This window comes from Sinohyriopsis cumingii, unplaced genomic scaffold (assembly GCF_028554795.1).
Source record: "Sinohyriopsis cumingii isolate HCF-2022 unplaced genomic scaffold, ASM2855479v2 utg000938l, whole genome shotgun sequence".
In the NCBI taxonomy this organism is placed as follows: domain Eukaryota; kingdom Metazoa; phylum Mollusca; class Bivalvia; order Unionida; family Unionidae; genus Sinohyriopsis; species Sinohyriopsis cumingii.
In genome coordinates, this window is record NW_028315944.1 from 2,372,879 (window position 1) to 2,399,558 (window position 26,680).

Here is a 26,680-nt window from a genome sequence, read left to right on the forward strand (position 1 = left end):
TGACTGATGCCCCGTTATTATATTGAAGTTGTGCAATACATTTAAGTTACACGCACATACGTAAAGTAAATAAAATAACGTGAATTGAGATTAATAGTCTGGCTACATCTTCACGTGAAACATCTAATAAAAATAAGATATGAGTGTGTGTGCATATGTGTTCCAACAAGCTGGTGAAAAACGTTAATTGGTAAATAGCATTATATATTAGGCTAGATAATAATATGTAGCTCAAGGTGTACGCATCCTACACATAAAAAGGGGTGGGGAACAGATCTAAAGGTTGAGTGAGGAAAGTGAGGAAAAAAAGATATTTAATGTTTGTTTTTTTTTACATTCCTAATCACTGCGTGTTGAATTTCGAGGCAGGAAGGAAAGGTTTAGTGAGGGGTCTGTTTATACTTCCCAATATATATCGATTGACCTATGTTTTTTTTAGTAACATTGGAATTTCATGGGTTTGCTAAGTATTCTACAGAATGACCTTTTTGCATATATCTGACTGGATAAAAGTAAGGAATGCTTTATCTGAAGATTAAAACGACATAAAACGCTTCCTTTTTGTTGCTAATTGTTGTTATTTCAATAGCTGTAGATGAATTGAATTTAGGTCTTAACTTCATTTGAGCAGTTTATTTTCAACGGCAACACTGTTATTCATGACACAAAATTTGCTATCAAACTGACATGGATCAATTATTTAAATTGCTGATCAGTGAGATCAGTATTATTTAGTATTGAGCAAAAGGTGCCGTTTGTTTGTTGTCTTAAGTTGAATAAGAAATGAGATTAAACGGTGGACAATCATAGGTGTACACAGGGCCGAGAAGAGGTGAGGGGCGACCGGGATATATCCCTGGGGTCCAGGCCTGTAAGGGGGCCTGGGCAGAACAATACTTTTTAATTTTAAAAAAGATTTTTTTTTTTGTTTGAACAAGAACTAGGAGAGGCCTGGGTGTTTCTTACCCAGGGCCCGTGATCACTCTCTACGGCCCATGGTGGGCAGTCACTTATCTACTTAAAAAGAAAGACAAATTAAACTCACTTTCACCATCTGTTCTGGTGATTACCTCATTCAAGTGATTCGATCCACTGCATTTAAGTCTTATTTTAATCTAAAACACAAAATAACCTGACAAAAAGACCTAAGCATGTAAATACATCTTCTGGGTTCTCTCAATCATAATCTCACTTTTTCATGTACTATTTAAATTTACAATTTGCCATTTATACCAATCAAGTAATATCAAGTACGATCAAGTGTCGTAATTACATGACATGCTAGAAGCTGGTTAAAAGTATTTTATTCGCATCAAGATTGCTGTGTAACTTGGATTTTGAGCATATTTCGATGTTTCAGGAAACAGTATTTTCTATGGAGATATTACATGCCATCCATAACACTGAAGCTTACTGTAAAGTTGATCTGGATTGACCATTTCAGCCTACGGTCAGTTCTTAGTAATTTCAACATCAGGGTAATCTGGTTATATTCTGACCACTGAGGTCATTGACATGAGATCGACAACTTCATTACTGAAGCCTACTGTGTACCTAAAAACGATATGGGAAGCAGTCAATCGGGCTTCTTGCTACACGTTTCACTATTCAAAAGGCATATAATTTAAGATCTTCTTACTGAAAAGTGATTTTATTATGCCTATATATACTAGGTGTAAATCTGACCGTGTTGTTGCTTATTCCGACCTCTGATAGGTGCAATTCCGACCACCATATATTTACTGTACATATACAAGTTTCATCTATAAAATACAAAGATTTTGTTTATCTTGACAGACTTAAAAGCTTTAAATTGTTTTTAATTTTTTTACAGATAGAAAGATAGCAGATAAAAAGCAATATTGTTACATAGATAATTGTGGAGAGAATAGTCAAAGTTTCCTCTGACCCTTGCCGCCCCATTTTTGACATTTGTTTTTTTTATGTTGGTGTGTAGGGTCAGAGTGCACTGCCTATCGAAAAGTTGGAATTCGCTGACACCATTTGGTATCAGCATAGGGTACTTGCCTACTAACAGGCCTAGCAAACTTAAATGACCTTACACTGAGCCATACTTACATTAAATCGATAGGGAAATCATTTATCTTCTCAGAAATTACAAGTATAACACCGATTTTGTCTTTAATCCGTTGTTGTACGAGAAAAACACTATAGCATTGATGAAATTTGACCTCGTTCGCACCATCTGCATTGCTAGTCACATGACTAGCCAAATCTGCCGGCCAATATGCATACCATGCCACAGGTCAAATAGTCACGTGATAATAACAAAACCGTGCTGACGTGTGGCTTCATTGTGATCAATCTGCCTCTTTCCAGGATGATGTGACAGCGACATGTTTCCGGCTGGTGTCATCTCAATTAATATGTTGAAAACCATGTGTTCTTTCATGTTATTGTAGACACTGCGTGACTTTCATTCAATATTTTCGAGTTTTTGTCTTTCTGCAATACTGGAAAGAAAGTTTTGGTGCACAAACATTTCAACATGGCAGGTAAGGACGGAAACTCAAGAAAATGGATATTATTTTAATATTAAAGAAAAACAGTATGAGATAATAAAATTAGTTATTGATGGAAGTGACACATTTGCCATCCTTCCCACGGGATATGGGAAAAGTGTATGCTACATTCTCCCACCAATGATGTTGGACAAGGTATGGAGAGAGAAGAAAGAGAGAGTTAACTCACTTAAGTGTGATTTGCACTGAATAAATGCTGCTGAGTTATGTTGATTTCATAAAAACTATAATTCTGTGCTATGAAATTATATGAAAAGATGATTTTTATGTAATAGCAGGTATGGATGTATAATGCTATAAATATAAAATTGTGCAATATAAAGGTACTGTAATGTACATACATAATTGCTAATGTTTTGAATGCCTACATTAAAGTTGAGCAAAGTGATATTCATCAATCCATATAGGTTTAATATGAATAGGTCAATTGCTTTCTTATGTTAATCGCAATAAGATAATTTTTGAGTAAGACAAATTATATTTGCTTAAAAACAAAGTTTAGCAAACCAATTTTATTGCAGATGCACTGTCCTAAGCAACACACAAGTTTGGTCATATCACCTTTGAAATCACTGATAAATGATCAAGTGAAAACACTGAAAGACCATAAAATTAAAGCATATAGAATCCATGAAGGAATTGAGAAATAAGACGTAGTTGGTGAGTTTATATATATATATATATATATATATATATATATATATATATATATATATATGTAGTTAGTGTCATTTATGCATTAAAGATTTTACTATCATTTTGAAAAGTTTTAGTTAATTCACACAAATATGTGAAACATAATGATCACCACGATACATAGCACATGACTATGATACTTTGACACTAATTTTTCACTTTAATGCTACAAAATTACTCATGCCACAATTTATTCTTTGCAGCCATAAAAAGTGGATGTGCAACAGTGTTGATAGCCTCTCCAGAAGCTATCGTTACCAGGCACCCCAACATTAAAAACCAAATGTTTTATCCTATTTGCTAGAATTTTACTAAGTATTTTGTAATCGGTGTTTAGGAGGGAGATGGGCCTCCAGTTTTTATGCTCTTTCCTATCTCCCTTCCCTTTATATATTAATGTTATTATCCCTTCCCTCATACTCTTAGTCATAGCATCATTTCTGAATAAAATATTGTTATATAACCATTCTAAAATGGGCGACAACTCACCACAGAATTTCGTATAGAAGTCCGTGGTGAGCCCATCTCCACCTGGAGATTTCCCTTTTGTAAGGCTTCGGATACTTTCTACAATTTCTTCTTGCGAGATGAAACCATCACATAAGTCTTTATGTTCTGTTGGAATCATCTCGCATTCAATATCTTTTAGATATTCATCAATTGTATTATCTTCTATTCTTTGGGATGTATACAGTTGAGTATAGTAATCTTCAATATATTTTAGAATTTCATTTTTATCAGTTGTTGTTTTATTTCCATCAATTTTTAAAACATCCATTACTTTCTCCCCCCCTCCTAATTTCTTCGCGCTTGAAGAGGCCTTCTGCTTTTTTTTATAAATTTGAGTAAATTTCCCTGCCCTTATTTCTCTACCTCTTATCTTTTCTTCATTTATTTTATTTAATCTGTCATTGAGTTTATTTTCCAATTCTATTCGGTTGTCTTTTTTTAGTTGTATTTCAATAGCCTCTTGTTCTAGTTTAAGTTTCATACTCCTATTTGTGCGAATTTAATTGCTATACTTTTTATTTGTTTTTTCAAGATATCCCATTCTTGAATTATATCCCTATTCCCATTTTCTACCATTTTATTTATTACCTTTTTGATTTATGAAATAAAGTTTGGATCTTCTAATAATTTGTTATTTAATTTCCAAGTCCCTTTTCCCCATTTATTTTCATTTGTTATAGTTAGTTTGATGTATATCAGATTATGATCTGAAATCTTTAAATCTATTATATCTGCTTCTTTATATATTTGTTCATTGTAGTTGGTACATAAGAATTTATCAATCCTACTCCCTTTATTATTTTTATATTCAAAGGTATATTCCTTCCTTGGTATATTTAATTTCCGATATATATCTGTTAGTTTATGTGCGTTTATAAAATCCCTCATAATTAGTTTGCACTTAAGATCGTTAGTAGTTAGTTCCCCTTCCCTGTCTATGTTATCTCCTACCCAGTTGTAATCTCCACCTATTATTACATTTTCCATATTATATTTTTCTAGATATTTAGATAAATGTCTTATAAACCCATGTTTCCGATAGTTGTTTGCAGGTATACATATGTTTAGAAAATGTGTTTTCCCAATTTTTAAATGTATCATCCTTCCATTAATTCTTTTTCCTCTTTCAGCTTTTCCCAACTATAACCCGGTTTATTTTTAATTAAAATGGCTACCCCCCCCCCCCTTTACATCATCCCCTTCATAATCATTTGTATTTAAAATTCCGTTTAGGTGACTTTCACAATAAACTTTAACCTCATCTGTAAATCCATTATGGGTTTCTTGGAAAAACAAGATGTCATATTCTAGATTTTGACTGAATTTAAAAAAAATTTCCATATTTATACCATTAACATTGATAGATAAAACTTGGAAGTTCATTCCCTCCATTTTCCACTCCTCCAGGTTGTTGCATTATGGTTATCCTACTTAAATTATTTAAAATTATAGTTAAGTTTGCACATTCCTCCAAATTATGACTGGAGATACATTAATGGCAAGAATAAAATAATTAGAGATGATAGTGTACATTCAAAGGCCATGGACAAAAAAGATTTCAGAAATGCTGATGATGGCTTTGAGTACCAAATGAGAGAAATTAATCTAACTTACTGATTATACAGATGTTTACATTCAACTGTGAAATCGAATTATGTCACTTTCAGTTGCATTGAGATTGGAGTAAATTATAATATATTAATGGATTTAAGGCAAAAGCTTGGTCATACTCCCCTCTAGCAGGTAGTAACATATTAACAGAAGGTCATACTCCTGTTTAGCAGAGAGTAACATTAGCAGATGGTCATATTCCTGTTTAGCAGGTTGTCACATATTAACAGATGGTCATACTCCTGTTTAGCAGAGAGTAAGATATTAACAGATGGTCATACTCCCACTTGGCAGGTTGTAACTCCTGTTTAACAGATTAAAAACGTATTAACAGATGCAGAACAGCAAGACTGAGACTATGTTTTATGTAATCTGCATCCAACACTGATTAAAGGATAAAGAGTAATTAAATTTAGAAAAATAATATTACAACTTTAATGAAGACATTATAACTAAATTTCAGGATTACATATCAGTGTAAGATCAGATTAGATGGTGATGGTTTCATTTTGTTACTAAGTGACATGGTTATGTACATATGTAATTATGTCGGCTACAACAGTTTACACAAATCCAAAGACTCTCTTAAACTTGGATTTAACCCACCCATCAATATCGAGTTAGTGGAAGACTGTGTCCCGAAGACTGATTATCATGTGACAGTAGGATAAGAAATTTCTAAGGAAATGTGCAGGAATATTTAAAGAAACATCTGTTGTTAAAGATAATCCAACTCCCAAATTAGAAACTGCTTTTGAAGCATTATGAATAAAGTGGTTGTAAATATTTAAATAGAAAAACCACATCCCAGACATTAGTTAGAAATTGTTGATTTAAGTATATTTAATCACGTTTTGTTTGGAAGATATCATACACAACAGATGTTTCCCAGACATACATTATTTAAATTAAGTAAATTAGGCTTATCCAAATATTCTATCAACTTATATATTGAAAGTGCAAGATGAAGTACATGATGTAATTACTATCCTGAGTTTATTCCCTCATAGTGAGACCAGCTTATAATGAAGTACATGATGTAATTACTATCCTGAGTTTATCCCCTCATAGTGAGACCAGCTTATAATGAAGTACATGATGTAATTACTATCACTTAATGAAGTGTGTTCTATCATCATACCTTCTTTACATCATACCTTCTGGGACTGTGTTATAATGAAGGATCTTATAGCAAGGTATTGCTATTTTTCCATATTCTAGTCTTTAAGATTTTATTAACTCTTTCTGGTGAGTAATATTTATTACCATTCAGCTTGGTTTTGCCATCAGATTGGAACTATTATACCATTTGTTTTCCAAAAGAATTATACCAACATGGATCATCTCAAAGTCTGACATATTACGCATGGTATTCCTTTGTTTTCATTCCAATTTTCAGGTGAAAACACTTACTTTCCATATCATGATTTAAGATAGCATCTTTTAGGCCTTTGTTTTTCTGTTAAATCCAGGAAATACAAAATGAGGATAAAAAATAATCATTCCAAAAGAATATTATAAGAATGAAGATGTTGCCTTAATTACCTGTGAACTAAACCCATATTTAACTGTGTACCACACCCAATATACCTTTACACCAAACCCAATATACCATATTTACCTGTGTATCAAACCAACTATAATTTATTTACTTGTGAACCAGATTCAATATGCCTTATTTACCTGTGCATAAAACAAAAATACTTTACTTACCCAACACAAAACCAGATGCAAATAACATAGACCCAGATATACTGTGACACAATGTCAGTCAGGTTTGCTTCAAGTCATAAGAAGTATAATCCTGATATGCCAACCAGCACATTATGTGTCAGTAGATCTGGGTCTATACTGTTTGCTTTAAGTCATGAGGAGAATGGTCCTGATTTGACAGTTGACACATTATGCGTCAGTAGATCTGAGTCTATACTGTTTGCTTTAAGTCATGAGGAGAATGGTCCTGATTTGACAGTTGACACATTATGCGTCAGTAGATCTGAGTCTATACTGTTTGCTTTAAGTCATGAGGAGAATGGTCCTGATTTGACAGTTGACACATTATGTGTCAGTAGATCTGGGTCTATACTGTTTGCTTTAAGTCATGAGGAGAATGGTCCTGATTTGACAGTTGACACATTATGCGTCAGTAGATCCGAGTCTATACTGTTTGCTTTAAGTCATGAGGAGAATGGTCCTGATTTGACAGTTGACACATTATGTGTCAGCAGATCTGGGTCTATACTGTTTGCTTTAAGTCATGAGGAGAATGGTCCTGATTTGACAGTTGACACATTATGTGTCAGCAGATCTGGGTCTATAATGTTTGCTTTAAGTCATGACGAGAATGGTCCTGATTTGACAGTTGACTCATTATGTAACAGAGGATCTGGGCCTATCTGCCACTCAGCTAACACATTATGTGACAGAGGATGTAGGCCTGTCTTCCACTCATTTGACACATTATGTGACAGAGGATCTGGGCCTATCTGCCACTCAGCTGACACATTATGTGACAGAGGATGTAGGCCTGTCTGCCACTCATTTGACACATTATGTGACAGATGATCTGGGCCTATCTGCCGCTCAGTTGGCAGATTATGTAACAGGATCTGGGCCTATCTGTCACTCAGTTGACACATTATGTGATGGAGGATCTGGGTCTATCTACCAGCCAGCTGACACATTATGTGACAGGGGATCTGGGTCTTTGTATTAGAGGATCTGGATCTATGCTGTTTGCTGTAACTCATAAGAAGAACAACCCTAACCTGCTGGCTGGCATATTATGTGTCAACAGATCTGAGTCAACATTGTTTGCTTTTAGTCATAAGAGTCATTCTGATCTGTTTGCCAGTGCATTACGTGACAGCAGATCTGAGTCTATGCTGTTTGGTTTAAGTCATGTATCAATAATCAATGGACCAAACTGTGTACTTGGAGTGGATAGAATAGGCTCCTGATGATGTACTGACAAACTTAAAATTATGCACCCAATATGGTGGCATATCCACTTTTGCCTGTTTAGAGGAGTCTCTACCCCAAGGCACAGTTTGTACATCCACATATGCCAGTTTGGAGGCAGTTACTCCCCACCCCACCCCCACCAAGGTACAGGTGGCACATCAATAGATGTCAGTTTGGAGGCAGTTACTCCCTACCCCACCCCCACCCAGGTACAGGAAGCACATCAATAGATGCCAGTTTGGAGGCAGTTACTCCCCACCCCACCTCCACCAAGGTACAGGTGGCACATCAATAGATGTCAGTTTGGAGGCAGTTACACCCACCCCACCCCCACCCAGGTACAGGAAGCACATCAATAGATGCCAGTTTGGAGGCAATTACTCCCTACCCCACCCCCACTGAGGTACAGGAAGCACATCAATAGATGCCAGTTTGGAGGCAGTTACTCCCCACTCCAACCCCCACCCCCACCCAGGTACAGGTAGCACGTCAATAGATGTCAGTTTGGAGGCAGTCTCCCATGAACAAGGTGCAGGTGGCACATATGCTACTTTAGAGGTAGTCCCTTTAATCTCAGGTGCAGGTGGCACATCCACAGATACCAGCTTCAACGGCAGTTCTCCCATCCCTTTTGCAAAAGGAATGTTTTGAAATTTTGAGTTTTCATGAGAGTTTGGCACATGATTGAAGGAAATATTATCTGATAAATAATTTTAATTATAATTTCCTAAAACTTATTCTGAATTCTGAATTGATGAACAGGTTATATATACTAAAAAGAAACAGGATGCATTGGTTTCATCCAAATAATATGAAATCTGCAGAACATCATACTGATGGGAATATTTTTTTTATCATGGCATGAAAGTAAAAGCAATTACAGACTTTCTTCTCACTCAATACATTGATTTATTGAGCCATGAAATACAGATACTGGCCTCCATTTCATGCCAGCCCTCATCCTACTTCACAGCTCAATAAAACAATTTTGTGAACTCAACAAACACTCAAACCTGTATAACATTTTCTTCATATTCATTTTATCCCAAATGAAAATACAAGTCACTCTGGTGGCAATAAAAAAGTTAATGAAATTAATTGATTTTAAAATTTCACATTAAAGCATTCCTAATTTATGTTTTTAACAGCTCTGCATGAGTAGCTTTGTTTTGATGATGAAAGATAGGTAGGTTGATTAGGTGTGGTCGTTAGAGTGGTCATTAGAGTGGTCATTAGAGTGGTCAATTCTAATGATAATTTCTAATGGTTGTTAATAGCAACAGATATTGGTGCATAGCGTTCTCTTTGAGAAGATTAGCCACAGCTGGCTTACAAAGTGGTTGGGACAATTTCATGCATGTATTGATTGAAAATCACGTTACAAACATAAAGAAGAACATTTGTTTCACTGTCAATCAATTTATTTGAGTGCCATTAAGATATAGTTTAGTCAGTTTTGTTAGATCAAACACGCCAGATTATGGCCAAATGTTTGGTTAGATCAAACAAACATGCCAGATTGTGGCCAAATGTTTGGTTAGATCAAACACGCCAGATTGTGGCCAAATGTTTGGTAGGATCAAACATGCCAGATTGTGGCCAAATGTTTGGTTAGATCAAACAAACATGCCAGATTGTGGCCAAATGTTTGGTTAGATCAAACATGCCAGATTGTGGCCAAATGTTTGGTTAGATCAAACATGCCAGATTGTGGCCAAATGTTTGGTTGGCCATATTTACTTTTCCAAATTTAACCTATGCACCCATATCTGTCCCTTCTAATAACCATCAAAATAAAAATACTGTAATGGATCAGATCAGATCAGATAGAGAAAAAGACATACAGATAGATCATACAGATAGATAGACAGACAGACAGGCAGACAGACAGATAGATAGAAAGATAGATATATAGACAGACAGACACACAGATAGATGTATAGATAGATAGACAGATAGATGCAGACTCAAAATGAACTCTATAAATATCCTGTATTCATATTTTCTTGTACAAGTAACCTAACGGTAAGAAATACATGCTAATGTGGCATTCTTTTTGTTTAAAGTGACAAATTTAAAAACAACTATCCAACAGCCTATAAATAACAGCTTTTATTGTAAACAAACACAGCTACAAACTGGTACAAGTGAAGAATGGTCATTAAAATTTTGTTCCATGTTTTCATTACTCACTGAAGAATGACCTCAAGCCAGGATTTGACTCTTGGTTCCTTCTGCCATGTGTTCTTCTGTCACTTCTTTATGTTAACTATGCCAGTCAAAGATTTTTCCCATTACCATCAATTATCCAGGCCTGGAAAGCTCCAATTTTGTGTTCAGTTTTCCAACCTTCTAAACTGGCAAAGACTGAGGCTAATAGGTACCACACAGTGGAGTAGTAATACCAGAATTCAGTAATACCAGAATTCAGTAATACCAGAATTCATGAAATACATCCAAAGCCGTGATTCCTTATTACTGTATAATACACTGCAGACTGAGTCATCACTGAATTTTTCTCCTATGCAACCAATGGTCCACAATGTAATAATGTAAGAAGGCTGAAACCGACTGTCCACAATGTAATAATGTAAGAAGGCTGAAACCAATGGTCCACAATGTAATATTGTAAGAAGGCTGAAAAAATCCTTTTATTTTAATATCAGCCTACTTGGCACATTTTCTTCATTCCTTTCTCAGTCACCCAAATACCATGAGGGTATATATTTCAATTTGATCATATTCTGATATAACCTAATCCATTAAACCAACTAACCCCTGATCTTCTAGACAATCAAAACATTATCCAAGGCTGGACAAGATAAGGTGTCCTCTTCACACATACTGCATTTTCTGCTCCAGTTTCTTCTGCATCTCCTCAGACTCCAGTTGCTCCAGTGTCAACAAGGACAAACCCAGCTGATCATCCTAAATGTAAACAAGATTTTTAATTTACTTACATACAAAACATGAATCATCTATTTCATGACCATTATCTGTAACTTTACTTACACACAAAACACGTATCGTCTATTTCATGACCATTATCTGTAACTTTAATAACAATTCTGTAATTTTAGACTGCATGAATAAGCATGACAAACAACAAGTGCATAATTATAATACTAGATAAAACCATGCTTGATGACAAAATTCTGCATTTTAGTCAAGTAAACCCCTTCTCTATAATAAGCAAAATCCCAAGTTTTCAACAATAAAAATCCTCAACACAAGGTGCTGCATCCTCCAAGACCTATTGTGCGGGAAATGCTGTACAATAAACAAACTGTGATGGGAAGTATTCATAGTTTCAAAACATTAATAGGGACCAGATACTTATCTATTCTCTATGATATATATAATATTATCTTTTACATAGTTATATATTCTAAAAATAACAGAATTCTACACACGACTCAACCCACCCTGTGGAATGGTTGGGCCATCTGTCGCAGGAACCGTTTGGCAACCTGAACAGCCTCATCTGTTGACAGATTACACAAAGCATCTTTTAGATGCTCCTGAATCCAGCGTGGAAGCTTACCACGTTTGTCAGCTCTAGAAAACCTCTGAAAATAGCAAGTAAACTTGAGTTATTAGTAAAATGTAGATTATAAAGGGCCCATTCATTACAATTTGCTCAGTACTGCCTAAGAAAGAACTTTTGTTGGAAAGATAAATTTAGAAAATAGAAATTCCATGGCTAAAACATGAAATAAAACCCAACTCTTTTATAGTCTTATCATCAATACAAAGTTATAAAAATTGTTTCCAGAAGCCAACATTCCTTAATAAAGTTGTGCTGCAGAAACCAAATTTAGATGGATAAGTTACAAGGGGACATAATTCTTCTAAAGGACAATGTAGAATGATTCAAAATAAATTCCAGATCTCATCAAAATAACGTTGACATCCAACAAAGTTTAGTAAAGCAGTCCCAGAAAACCATAGTCTGGAGGACAATCAATCAGGTGCCATAACTCTCAATTCAAGATCTCACCAATCTGTAGCAACATGTCAAATTTGGTTGAAAATCCAACAAATTACGGCAATGTTATCTTACAGAAATAAAAGTTGGAAGGACAAATAATCAAGGTGAATAACTTGTGTAAATAGAATGCTGAAAATTGAAATTATTTATGGTCTTAAAAATATAAAAGAACATGCCAATTTAGTTGAAATCCAACAATAAAGAAAGGTGGCAGAAATGAAAATCAGGAGGATGGGCAATTAGGACCCTAGCTTTTCTAAATGACAAAAGTGGAAGCTGGAAGGAAGGAATAAAAGAAAAACACTTACTCTCCCATCAGTATGAAGCCTTACACCACATTTGGTCAAAATCCAAGTTCCCAATAAAGTTACATTTTGGAGACCAAATTGTTAATGGACAGACAGCTGACCAGACAATGTCATTACTATGGGGCTTTGCTGACATTATTCATCAACAGATACATTTGAGGAACTAATGTCCCAGACATTTCACTGACCATTGAGAACGAAAGTGTATTTATTTATGGTATGTACAAATGATGGTGTTGTGCACATCGTCATGTAATCAAGTCCCATGAAAAAAGGTAATGTACTCAGATGGAACTTTTCATCTGAGTCAAAGATAAGGCCAACTCAGGCAAAAAATAATAAAAATGCTGCAAATCCCTCCAAGTCTTGTTAATAAAAGCTCAATTCTAAGGTTTTGAGAATGACCAGGACTGTCATAGGAAATAAAATGGGCATACTCTTCCAATCAGGAGACAAAACTCAGGCAAATCAAAATCATAAAGTGCTGAAAATCAAACTCACGAATCTCAATAATATAAAACAGAACACTTTATTTCATTTAAACCAATACAAATGAACTAAGTCAATGTTCAAAATTAAAGTCAATAATTCTCCATTAAATGACACAGAATACAGACAGTCAAAATTCATACAAATTCACCGTAATTAGCTCCAAATTCAATTTGGTTGAAGTCAATAATACATGTAATAAATACAGGTATTGAATCTGTTTTGATTGTTCATCTGTGCTGCACTATATGTATTACTTTCATCTGTTAATATGCTAATTAGCTTAAGATAAATAAGAAATGAATATCATTTTGTCCATAATTAATCTAAAGCACAATACAAGCGAAGCTTGGACCTCTAGAAGAGCTGACACATCAATAAGGTCACATAAAATTAATTTGTTAAAATTGTACCCTTTGTGCTAAACTACATTGCCTAAGCTAATGTGCTCTTAATTAAAAGTTCTACAACACACCTTATCTGCAAATACCATGATGCCGTAATCTGTTTTTCCTCTAAGAGCCCGCCCCACACACTGGGCTGCATGCCGCATGGCATCAAATGTCAGGAAGTCATTCTCACGAATCTGGAATTGGTCTCTCAAATACTCAAGTCGAGCCTAGAAAGAAAATCTCAGAAAGGTTATGGAACTGTACATTTTGCTTACTAATTAAAATACTGATTCCACCAGCAATAATTATATTAAAGGTTATATAACTGTAAATCAATTAAAAATAAATTGATGTTTTTATTACTAAAATTTGCATATTAAATTTGTAAACAGATAAATGACTGTCCCTCATCTACTGCATCCTTTTGGGTTCTTAATTAGTATATTATTTAATATTTATTTATTTATTAGTATATTATTTAAAAAATTTTGAATCGGTTATGCAGAAACATATATTTGAACATATAAATACACAATCATTAGAGAGAAATTTGATCATCTCACCTTCAGTATCTTGCTCTGTGTATACACGTAGGGCACTCCAAACATGATGACACAACGACCATAATGATGGTCTGAAGGAGAAATATGAGACATATTCAAAACATATGTATGAATAATAAGTCATTTCAGCTATTAGCATTAAAACATTAGAAATCATTTTAACTTTCTCTAATATATACAGGTCCATAATGATGATGTACATAAAATACTAAATGGGGCATCATCCAATTAAAAATAAGTTATCTTTTCATATACGCTTCTAGAAAATTACTGGAAATTCAGATCTGATAGGAAAAGAAAGAGTTAGCAATGACCAGTAACGTCACCACATCCACACATGTGCACATACATAATAACAACCAAACAGACAATAATAAACAAAAAATATACCAAGTTTTTGTCTTTGAAATCCATTAGACAGTAGACTGTTTTCTTATCTATGTGATTTCTTTGCTGTAGTCAACAGTTCAAGGGAAGACAGGGGTTGAAAGTAATGTAAGTATTATTTGGGTTCATTCTGCACTCTTTAGGGACCAGTCAGCATTGTTGTTCGAATTTCCAGAAGATTTTGTTGAATTTTTCTCAGCAAAGAAAACTATCTTTCTGCATTTGCATTTTTGTAAGGAAGTGTCAAATATGCTGGGTGGTGCTGCTATGTCAATGAATGTTGTACACTCCAGAATGACTGATTGCAGTGTGTGCACAAAATAAATATTATTTTGCCTAAATTTGCTTAGCAGATGGCTCATCTTTGATTGAATCACAGCTGTATATTGACACTGTACCTTCAAAAATGGATTACACTTTTACTCCAACTACCAAAATAATTGTGTTTCACATCTTATACAAAGAGTGAAGATCAGGTTCAAAGAAATGTTGCCACTTATCATAAACTTGCCAATGATCTTGAATAAAGACAGCTTAAACATTCAAGGCAATGATGTGTAATAACTTTTGTTCTACAACATGATTTACCCAGAACTTCAAACAAATTGGGTTGTTCCATTTTACCTATGCAAATTAACCTAATGGGCTCTCCCACAGCAGTTATCAACAGATTTAAGACAGCTTCACTGTTTTCAGCCAATTAGGCAGTCTGTTAAGTGGTGCTTATTTGTGTGTCCTTACATTCAACACACAAATGTGTTCAAGCAATAACAAAAAAATATTAAACATAACAACCCAACATTCCTAACTTTTTCCACACCTTTAGTGCTAAATATTTTTCCCATGCTTTTTCTCTGTCTAGAAAAACACTCCGTTTTCCGACTTTACAATAAATCTGATATATGCATATAAAACTAAAGTTTACATGTTGGATCCAGCCTATAACAAATGTATCAGACTGAATCAGACTGTGAAATATCACCTTGAATTGAATACATCCAGCCTATTTCAAATGTATCAGACTGAATCAGACTGTGAAACATCACCATGAATTGAATACATCCAGCCTATTTCAAATGTATCAGACTGAATCAGACTGTGAAACATCACCTTGAATTGAATACATCCAGCCTATAACAAATGTATCAGACTGAATCGAACCGAAATATCACCTTGAACTGAATACACCCAACCTATAAAAACTGTACCAGACTGAACCAGACTGTGAAATATCACCTTAAACTGAATACATCCAGCCTATTTCAAATGTATCAGACTGAATCAGACTGTGAAACATCACCTTAAACTGAATACATCCAGCCTATAACAAATGTACCAGACTGAACCAGACTGAAATATCACCTTGAACTGAATACACCCAACCTATAAAAACTGTACCAGACTGAACCAGACTGTGAAATATCACCATGAACTGAATACATCCAGCCTGTAACAAATGTACCAGACTGAACCAGACTGTGAAATATCACCTTGAGCTGAATACATCCAGCCTATAACAAATGTATTGGACTGAACCAGACTCTGAAATATCACCTTGAACAGGATGCAACATTTGAACTGAAGATACTCCCCAAGGCTATGGATACACATTTTATTTTCTTGTGGAAGAAAAAATACAAATAATAAATTAATCATTATACCTGAGCAATAATATTGTGTTATATATATATATATTACTCACCAAAATCTATCCCCTCAGAGACCTTGCCTCTGGCTACAGATAGGAGGACAGCTCCTCTTCCATTATTGCAGGCCTAAATCACAAAAATTCATTTTAATAATGAGCATGAATGGCCATATTATCAAAGAAGTTAGTTTAATTTTAATTTCCATGCCTCACAGCAAAATATCTAAAAAAAAGGATAGGTAACAAACTCACAAGAACTTCCTCTTCATAATATGAAACATAAGCACATGGCAAGTAGAAAAAAATGAATATATATGAAACATAAAATATAAAATAGATAAATTTAAAAAATGGGCAAAAAAGATATGATAGAAAACATGTATAGAAATGGTGGTTATTTTGTATTATTTGTGCATCAACACATAACTATATTATAGTATAAAACAAAAATCTACATTATTTTACTAACAGTCCCAAGATACATGATAGTAAAGTTTTAAAAGAGTAAGTCCAGTAATTACTTCAGCACTGATATATACTGCAATTAAGTTAAAGATATGACATAAAAATATAAATCATCATAGACACTCTAACATAACAGTGCTACATAACAATACCTGTTTTTCTATTTTTGATTTATATTGTATGTAGAAGATGCTATACAAGCAATCATATTGCTTTACCAGTAATTTTAATCTATTTGGTCATAATGCTAAATCATAATGCATCATTCTGTTGCTAATGCATATAAAAAAAGGTCCAAAAATGTCATTGTAATTAAAATATTAGCATATTTTGACCTCTGACCCTTTCACAGAGACTGCAGGAGCATGAGTCAGGGATGAAGGACCACTTGCTGATGGATTCCACCAAGAGAACATAACTACAAAAATTGTGAAATTTTACTGACCTGTTTAGGAAGATGTGTGGTAATGGGCCAAGTAGTGGACACATGGAAGGCATCACAATATCAACCCATTAAAGAGTGGGGAAAAGTCATAATATCGACCAGCTAAAGAGTTGGTAAAACTCATAAAATCAACCAGCTAAAGAGTGGGGAAAAGTCACAATATTGACTGGCTAAAGAGTGGGGAAAAGTCATAATATAGACCAGCTAAAGAGTGGGTAAAAGTCACAATATAGACCAACTAAAGAGTGGTGAAAAGTCACAATATCGACCAGCTAAAGTGTGGAAAAGTCATAATATCGACCAGCTAAAGAGTGGATAAAAGTCATAATATAGACCAGCTAAAGAGTGAGGAAAAGTCACAATATCAACCAGCTAAAGAGTGTGGAAAAATCACAATATAGACCAGCTAAAGAGTGGGGAAAAGTCATAATAACAACCAGCTAAAGAGTGGCAAAAAGTCACAATATCAACCAGCTAAAGGGTGGAAAAGTCATAATATCTACCAGCTAAAGAGTGGATAAAAGTCATAATACAGACCAGCTAAAGAGTAGGGAAAAGTCATAATATCGACCAGCTAAAGAGTCGGGAAACGTCACAATATCAACCAGCTAAAGAGTGGTTAAAAGTCACAATACAGACCAGCTAAAGAGTGGGGAAAAGTCATAATATCGACCAGCTAAAGAGTGGGTAAAAGTGACAATATTGACCAGCTAAAGAGTGGGGAAAAGTCACAAAATCAACCAGCTAAAGAGTGGGGAAAAGTCACAATACTGACCAGCTAAAAAGTGGGGAAAAGTCATAATAACAACCAACTAAAAAGTGGGTCAAAGTCACAATATCAACTAGCTAAAGAGTGTGGAAAAGTCACAATACAGACCAGCTAAAGGGTATGGAAAAGTCATATTAACAGCCAGCTAAAGAGTGGGGAAAAGTCATAATAACAACCAGCTAAAGAGTGTGGAAAAGTCACAATATCGACCAGCTAAAGAGTGGGGAAAAGTCACAATATCAACCAACTAAAGAGTGTGGAAAAGTCACAATATAGACCAGCTAAAGAGTATGGAAAAGTCATAATAACAACCAGCTAAAGAGTGGGGAAAGGTCATAATAACAACCAGCTAAAGAGTGGGGAAAAGTGACAATATCGACCAGCTAAAGAGTGGGGAAAAGTCACAATATCAACCAGCTAAAGAGTGGGGAAAAGTCACAATATAGATCAGCTAAAGAGTGGGGAAAAGTCATAATAACAACCAGCTAAAGAGTGGGGAAAAGTCACAATATCAAACAGCTAAAGAGTGGGGAAAAGTTACAATATAGACCAGCTAAAGAGTATGGAAAAGTCATAATAACAACCAGCTAAAGAGTGGGGAAAAGTCATAATATCAACCAGCTAAAGAGTGGGGAAAAGTGACAATATCGACCAGCTAAAGAGTGGGGAAAAGTCACAATATCAACCAGCTAAAGAGTGGGGAAAAGTCATAATAACAACCAGCTAAAGAGTGGGGAAAAGTCACAATATCAAACAGCTAAAGAGTGTGGAAAAGTCACAATATTGACTGGCTAAAGAGTGGGGAAAAGTCATAATATAGACCAGCTAAAGAGTGGGTAAAAGTCACAATATAGACCAACTAAAGAGTGGTGAAAAGTCACAATATCGACCAGCTAAAGTGTGGAAAAGTCATAATATCGACCAGCTAAAGAGTGGATAAAAGTCATAATACAGACCAGCTAAAGAGTGAGGAAAAGTCACAATATCAACCAGCTAAAGAGTGTGGAAAAATCACAATATAGACCAGCTAAAGAGTGGGGAAAAGTCATAATAACAACCAGCTAAAGAGTGGCAAAAAGTCACAATATCAACCAGCTAAAGGGTGGAAAAGTCATAATATCTACCAGCTAAAGAGTGGATAAAAGTCATAATATAGACCAGCTAAAGAGTAGGGAAAAGTCATAATATCGACCAGCTAAAGAGTCGGGAAACGTCACAATATCAACCAGCTAAAGAGTGGTTAAAAGTCACAATACAGACCAGCTAAAGAGTGGGGAAAAGTCATAATATCGACCAGCTAAAGAGTGGGTAAAAGTGACAATATTGACCAGCTAAAGAGTGGGGAAAAGTCACAAAATCAACCAGCTAAAGAGTGGGGAAAAGTCACAATACTGACCAGCTAAAAAGTGGGGAAAAGTCATAATAACAACCAACTAAAAAGTGGGTCAAAGTCACAATATCAACTAGCTAAAGAGTGTGGAAAAGTCACAATACAGACCAGCTAAAGGGTATGGAAAAGTCATATTAACAGCCAGCTAAAGAGTGGGGAAAAGTGATAATAACAACCAGTTAAAGAGTGTGGAAAAGTCACAATATCGACCAGCTAAAGAGTGGGGAAAAGTCACAATATCAACCAACTAAAGAGTGTGGAAAAGTCACAATATAGACCAGCTAAAGAGTATGGAAAAGTCATAATAACAACCAGCTAAAGAGTGGGGAAAGGTCATAATAACAATCAGCTAAAGAGTGGGGAAAAGTGACAATATCGACCAGCTAAAGAGTGGGGAAAAGTCACAATATCAACCAGCTAAAGAGTGGGGAAAAGTCACAATATAGATCAGCTAAAGAGTGGGGAAAAGTCATAATAACAACCAGCTAAAGAGTGGGGAAAAGTCATAATATCAACCAGCTAAAGAGTGGGGAAAAGTGACAATATCGACCAGCTAAAGAGTGGGGAAAAGTCACAATATCAACCAGCTAAAGAGTGGGGAAAAGTCATAATAACAACCAGCTAAAGAGTGGGGAAAAGTCACAATATCAAACAGCTAAAGAGTGGGGAAAAGTTACAATATAGACCAGCTAAAGAGTATGGAAAAGTCATAATAACAACCAGCTAAAGAGTGGGGAAAAGTCATAATATCAACCAGCTAAAGAGTGGGGAAAAGTCACAATATCGACCGGCTAAGGAGTGGGAAAAAGTCATAATATCGACCAGCTAAAGAGTGGGGAAAAGTCATAATATCGACCAGCTAAAGAGTGGGGAAAAGTCACAATATCAACCAGCTAAAGAGTAGGGAAAAGTCACAATATAGACCAGCTAAAGAGTGGGGAAAAGTCATAATAACAACCAGCTAAAGAGTGGGGAAAAGTCACAATATCAACCAGCTAAAGAGTGGGGAAAAGTCATAATAACAGCCAGCTAAAGAATGGGGAAAAGTCACAATATCAACCAGCTAAATAGTATGGAAAAGTCATAATAACAACCAGCTAAAGAGTGGGGAAAAGTCATAATAACAACCAGCTAAAGAGTGGATAAAAGTCATAATATCGACCAGCTAAAGAGTGGGTAAAAGTCACAATACAGACCAGCTAAAGAGGGGAAAAGTCATAATATCGACCAGCTAAAGAGTGGGGGAAAAGTCACAATATAGACCAGCTATAGAGTGGTGAAAAGTCACAATATCGACCAGCTAAAGAGTGGGGAAAAGTCACAATACAGACCAGCTATAGAGTGGGGAAAAGTCATAATATCGACCAGCTAAAGTGTGGAAAAGTCATAATATTGACCAGCTATAGAGTGGGAAAAGTCACAATATAGACCAGCTATAGAGTGGATAAAAGTCATAATATCAACCAGCTAAAGAGTGGGAAAAGTCACAATATAGACCAGCTAAAGAGTGGGGAAAGTTAAATAAAGTTTAATAAGTTATCGACAACAATTGTTTTTTTCACCAGATTTTGTGCAAAATCATTCATTTCAAAACAGAAATGTTTAAAGCTATAATAATTTTTTCAAGCCAATCCCTTTTTATCCAAATCTGTATTGTGCAGGACCTACTTAACTTACCTTCTGGTAGTTGAGTAGAGCCAGGGAGGTCTCTGCAGCATCCTGGGTCTCTATAAACAACAGTTTGTGTTTCTGGACCTGGTCAATAATGCCCTGCAACACATAAAGGACCTGGTCAGTAAAACCATGTAACATAAAGAAGATTCAACTGTACAATGGCTTGTATTCCTGGACCTGGTCAGTAAAACCATGTAACATAAAGAAGATTCAACCGTACAATGGCTTGTATTCCTGGACCTGGTCAGTAAAACCATGTAACATAAAGAAGATTCAGCCATACAATGGCTTGTATTCCTGGACCTGGTCAGTAAAATCATGTAACATAAAGAAGATTCAACCGTACAATGGCTTGTATTCCTGGACCTGGTCAGTAAAACCATGTAACATAAAGAAGATTCAACCGTACAATGGCTTGTATTCCTGGACCTGGTCAGTAAAACCATGTAACATAAAGAAGATTCAACCGTACAATGGCTTGTATTCCTGGACCTGGTCAGTAAAACCATGTAACATAAAGAAGATTCAACCATACAATGGCTTGTATTCCTGGACCTGATCAGTAAAACCGAGTAACACACAGAAGTATCAACAGTACAAAAGGACTAATCCAAGGCTAGACAGAAACAACTTGCTTATTATTCAATCTATATTGTGCTAAAAAGATTTTTTTCACCATTTCAGTTATAAGTTTTCTTAGCATTTGGTATTTGTTAAATAAATCACAGAAGCTGAATGTATTATTGACAAAGAAATACATTTAAATAAGTATACGTTTTTTATCTCTAAAAAAGTATTGATGGCTCAGTTTTGATAAGAATCTTAAACATGCATTCATTTGATATTAAAGTAATGAAGCAAAAGCGAATAATTTATATATTCCACAAGCTGATTGCAGATAATATCATGTTTTATTATTCAATTTTTTCCCTAAATTGTATGTCAAATGAAAATAAGTTTATGATCTGTTCATCTTATAACATTATTAGGACTTCCCTTACTCAGTGATGTTGCTACATGTCTGTGGCATGATGCCCCAGTGCTAGATATCACTATAAATTGCCACACTGCAGACACCATAGCAATATGACTGAAAAATTGTTAAAGCTACACTAAAAATCATAATCACACAATCACACACTTACTCAGTGATGTTGTTATGCAACATTACTAAGTGATACTTCAGTGTGACAACAGCATTTTATGACAAGATACTTTTAGTGTTATGTGATATTTATGACATTATCACGTGTTGCATGATTTTAACACCTTCATGTATGTATGTATGTATGTATGTTTGTTTATACGTATGTATCCATGCATTTTACAGTACTTCAGCATAATAATGTTTTTGCATAGCTATGTAAAGGCTAAATTTGAAAAATGTACATAAAATAAAAGACAAACAAAACACATTATTAGAGCATGCTGTTTTCATGACTTGATATCACGAGTCATGTGATTGTTATGATATATTATGTCGTTTATATGACTTTTATATCAGTGTTACATAACTTCAATGACATCAGTAATATGTGACTTTCATGACATATCTCAAATGTTATTTAATTTTAAGAATGTATCATGAGTGTTATGTAATGTTTCAAAATATATCATGATATTTATGTAGCTTTCAGAATGTATCATGAGTGTTATGTAACTTTTAGAATGTATCATGAGTGTTGCATGTAACTTTTAGAATGTATCATGAGTGTTGTATGTAACTTTTAGAATGTATCATGAGTGTTGTATGTAACTTTTAGAATGTATTATGAGTGTTATGCAACTTTTAAAATGTATTATGAGTGTTATGCAACTTTTAAAATGTATTATGAGTGTTATATGTAACTTTTAGAATGTATTATGAGTGTTATGTAACTTTTAAAATGTATTATGAGTGTTATGTGAAGTTTATGACATCATGACTACATCACCCAGTCTATCTCTAGTGAGAAGTTCACTGGCTAAAGTAACCTTGCCTGATGCCAGTGTCAACAGAGAAAGAATGAGACAAGTCTGTGTTGTGTATGACATGGCAGGTCAGGTCGTTGTAGAAACACTATATAATTCTGACAATCTTCACTGGAATGCCATAATACATAAGGATTTTCCGTATGGCGCATCTATCCATCATGTTAAATGCTTTCCCAAGTCTAAAAAATTCAAATACAGAAGGGTGACTGCCATTATAAGAATTGTTCTGTGATAATGTGGTGTGTTCCTGTCTGCCTCCTAACCTGGAATTCTGCATGTTCTTCTCTCAGTCTGGAATCTACTACAGACTTGGTCCTCTCCAAAATCAACCATGTGAGATCAGGAGGGGTAAGAGACAAATACCTCCCCAGTTCTAGCAACCACTACGGTCACCTTTATTACCAAGGTCACAACATCTACCTGAAGCCTTAAAAGCAGATGCCACAATATCAGTGGACACCTTGATTGACCTTGTACAGGAAATATATGACAAACAAGGGGTGCCAATAGAGTGGAGGAAGGAATACGTTATCAAGTTGATAATTATACATGGTCTGAATTCATTCACTCTAAAGGAAAGATGTTTTGAAATTACTGCAAAGAATACTTCCAACTTACCCAATTTACAAGGGAAACACAAAGTCTGGTAACTGTTGATGGTGAATAACTTGAGTTATTTTATGTCAATTAAATTGAAAACACACAGATAGGTGGATGGATGAAGTGACTGGCAACATCATACTACATATAGCACGTGGTGCCTAATATGGCAACATCATACTATATATAGCACATGGTGCCTAATATGGCAACATCATACTACATGTATATATAGCATGTGGTGCCTAATATGGCAACTGCATAAAAAGCTATTAGCATAACAAATATGTTGTTATTTACTGGTGATTTTCGCTGTAAGTGGGTCAAAAGAGTAAATACTGTTTTTCTTAGTAGTTAAACTATGCATTTTCATTTCTTGTCAGTATATATGTTTTCTAAAAGTTTCCATTTTCATTTCTTGTCAGTATATATGTTTTCTAAAAGTTTCCATTTTCATTTCTTGTCAGTATATATGTTTTCTAATAGTTTCCATTTTCATTTCTTGTCAGTATATATGTTATGATACGGTTTGCATCATACTCATAAGTTTCAAAATGACTTTGACCATGGTGAGAGAGAGAGAGAGAAGAAGGAGTTCAGGCTGTCTAACAAGGGTGCCACCAATAACCGTGTAGATACAGCTACATCTTGGGGAATTTAGGTACGGAATCGCCATAAGGAAAAGACAGAGCTGTTCTGACTCGAGGAACGAACTAACTCTTCATAAGCCCACTTCTCTATTTATATAGCTTTTGGTTTCGTTCAGTCCAGTCGGAACAAGACCCTTGACCTTTCCCAGGTAAATCTTGTGAACCATCTCCATAACTCATCCATTACTGATTTAATAATTTGTCTGTTCAGCAGCTTCCCCCAAATCTAAATTGCTGACATTTAGATACAAGCAAAATTTATTTTATGCTGACAATTGCTGAAATTTAGATAGGAGCAAAAGGTATTTCATCGATTTCTGCTCCTGCTCGTAAAGCGCAATCTTTATCTCAATATATTTTAGTGGAAAATTACTTTCAATACAATTTAATGAAAAATTACTTTTAACACAATTTAGAGAAGTTTTCAATCTTAATACTTTTACTTAAAAGTTCATTCCTAATAATAATACCCCAGGGTCATTTGAGCCAAGTCCTCAAGGCTTGATAGAGAAAAAAAAACGACATTCATAAAGGTGAAAGATCAAAAACACAATAATAATTGAAACAATTGGTGAAATTCAAAATATACAATGAAAAAAGCATTGCCAGACATTTAGTGAAGTTCAAAAATACAATGAGAAAACTGCAAAATTCTCAGTATAATGCAACCAAAAATAGAAAGAAAAAATACAATGAAAAGTACATTGGAAAATATTTAGTAAAATTCAAACAAAAATAGAATGAAAGAACACTTCACAACATTCAATAAAATTCAAAATTACAAGGAAAAAAGCATGGCACAACACTAAATAAAAATTAAAAGGATACAATGACCCAAAAAAACGTTTTAAAATATTTCAATAAAATTCTGTTATCTACATTTGTGACTAGTCTTCTTAAATAATCATAACACTATTATTAGCGTTTACATCAAACCTGTTTGTAATGAAATTTGAAACCAGTGTATACATTTCGCTGCCTACACACATAACAAGGTCTTACCGTATTTGCTGTCTCAAACATTTGCCATCTCAAACATATTGATGCAGATGTTTATTTTGTCAACCCAATGGGGTTTGATGATGTTATTGAGGTTTCTCTCATGTTTTCATATGAACTGAATGAATGTGTACCTTATGGTATTGTGTCTTGGAGATAATGCCATAGAAATGGCTCTAATGCCTTCAAACCAGTCAGAAGAGGTGTTTCCTTTTCTGGTTTGGTTACATCAAATGATGTTGTTGTGTTGTTCATTATATATGTATATAAGTATGCTGAAATGCTAAATTAGTCAAAGTGTCGGAGCAAATGCTCGACACTGAGTTTTCCGTGTTGCATAGCTCTCATAAGACATGAGCACAAGTATGAATCTGCAAGGGCAGGGAGTAAATGAATTTTTTCTTAAGGACTATTAAAACAAAAGGAAATAGTCCTTACCATTTATTTACTAACACCTAACAAAATGAAATAATAATTTTTACATTGATTAGACTTGCACCTAAATATTCTTTGGACTCATGGGACCGATTTGACTCTCCAAATAATGACATTATTGAAGAATAGGAATTGACTGGTATTGTGAGAACTCTTTAATTCAAGAATGCACCCACATATTGCATGTGATTATGTCTAAACCTTTAACAACTATAGAAGGTGACAAACAACTAATTTCTTGGAAAAATATTTAGTGATGTACGCAGTTTGTGTTTTATGCCCAAGAGCTCAGATGTACAACAGCTGAGAATCCTCCAAAAATTTGGCTGCAGCTGTCTACATTTTCCCTTGTGAATGGTATTACTTAAGCAGTTTTTTTATTTTGATGACTGATGAAGTTGCAATGCTTAAAATACTTTCTGAAATAGGTAAGGCTGATGTTTTCTAGTCCAGGATTCATCTGGTGGCATAAACAAACAAAATAATAGTACCTCACTAGTAACTTTGTTGGTAACAAACTTTTTTTAATTCAAGAGCTCATGACATTTGAAGCATGACATCATTTTATATCACATCAGGATGCACAGGTCCATTAGTTGTCTTTACAAGGAACATCTGCAGCCTTGATTCTTAATATTGACATTTTAAAAGATAAATGAACAAATGTATGGTTCAGAACATCGAAGGACAAATGTACAAGCCATATTTGACGATGGATTGGCAAGATTTAAACAAATCAGACAACCCTTTTAAAAGAAGTTATTAAAGGCTTTGTTAAGTAAGGTGAGTTACAGCAGCCCTATATGATGGCATGAATGTGCCAACTGGTCCATCTTAGTACTTTGTGTAAAATTTAGTGTGATTTGGATTTTTAACATAGCTTTAATAATTGTCCAGTCCTATTGCCATGATGTCTGCGGAGTGGCAGTTTATAGTGATAGCTAGCACTGTGGCATCATAACAGAGACAAGTAGCAGCATGTCCCACCCAGTCTCACATAAGGTGCCAACCAGTCCTAACATTAATCTCTTAATGATAAGTGCCAAGAGAGGATGGTGCAAACCATTTTTATAAATCTTTGGTATGACTTGGCTGGGGTTCAAACCTGCAACTTTCTGCATCCGAGTTGGACGCTCAAACCACTTAGACCACTGGAGCACTCTAAAATTTAGTTAAG

At 34.8% G+C, this 26,680-nt stretch overlaps 1 protein-coding gene across 2 annotated transcripts in view; it reads right to left on the reverse strand.

Moving 5' to 3' along the window:
• Positions 1–10,421: 10,421 nt before the first annotated feature.
• The window catches only part of LOC149773005 (general transcription and DNA repair factor IIH helicase subunit XPD-like), a 146,337-nt gene continuing 130,078 nt past the window's right edge, over positions 10,422–26,680 (reverse strand). For both annotated transcript variants that reach the window (XM_089946945.1, XM_089946946.1), the window contains 6 exons: positions 20,849–20,941; positions 16,157–16,229; positions 14,068–14,138; positions 13,588–13,731; positions 11,750–11,893; positions 10,422–11,252 (listed from right to left, as the gene is read on the reverse strand). In XM_089946945.1, the coding sequence (XP_089803071.1) occupies positions 11,160–11,252; positions 11,750–11,893; positions 13,588–13,731; positions 14,068–14,138; positions 16,157–16,229; positions 20,849–20,941 (618 nt within the window). In that variant the 3' untranslated portion in view covers positions 10,422–11,159. The remainder of the gene's footprint in view (positions 11,253–11,749; positions 11,894–13,587; positions 13,732–14,067; positions 14,139–16,156; positions 16,230–20,848; positions 20,942–26,680) is intronic.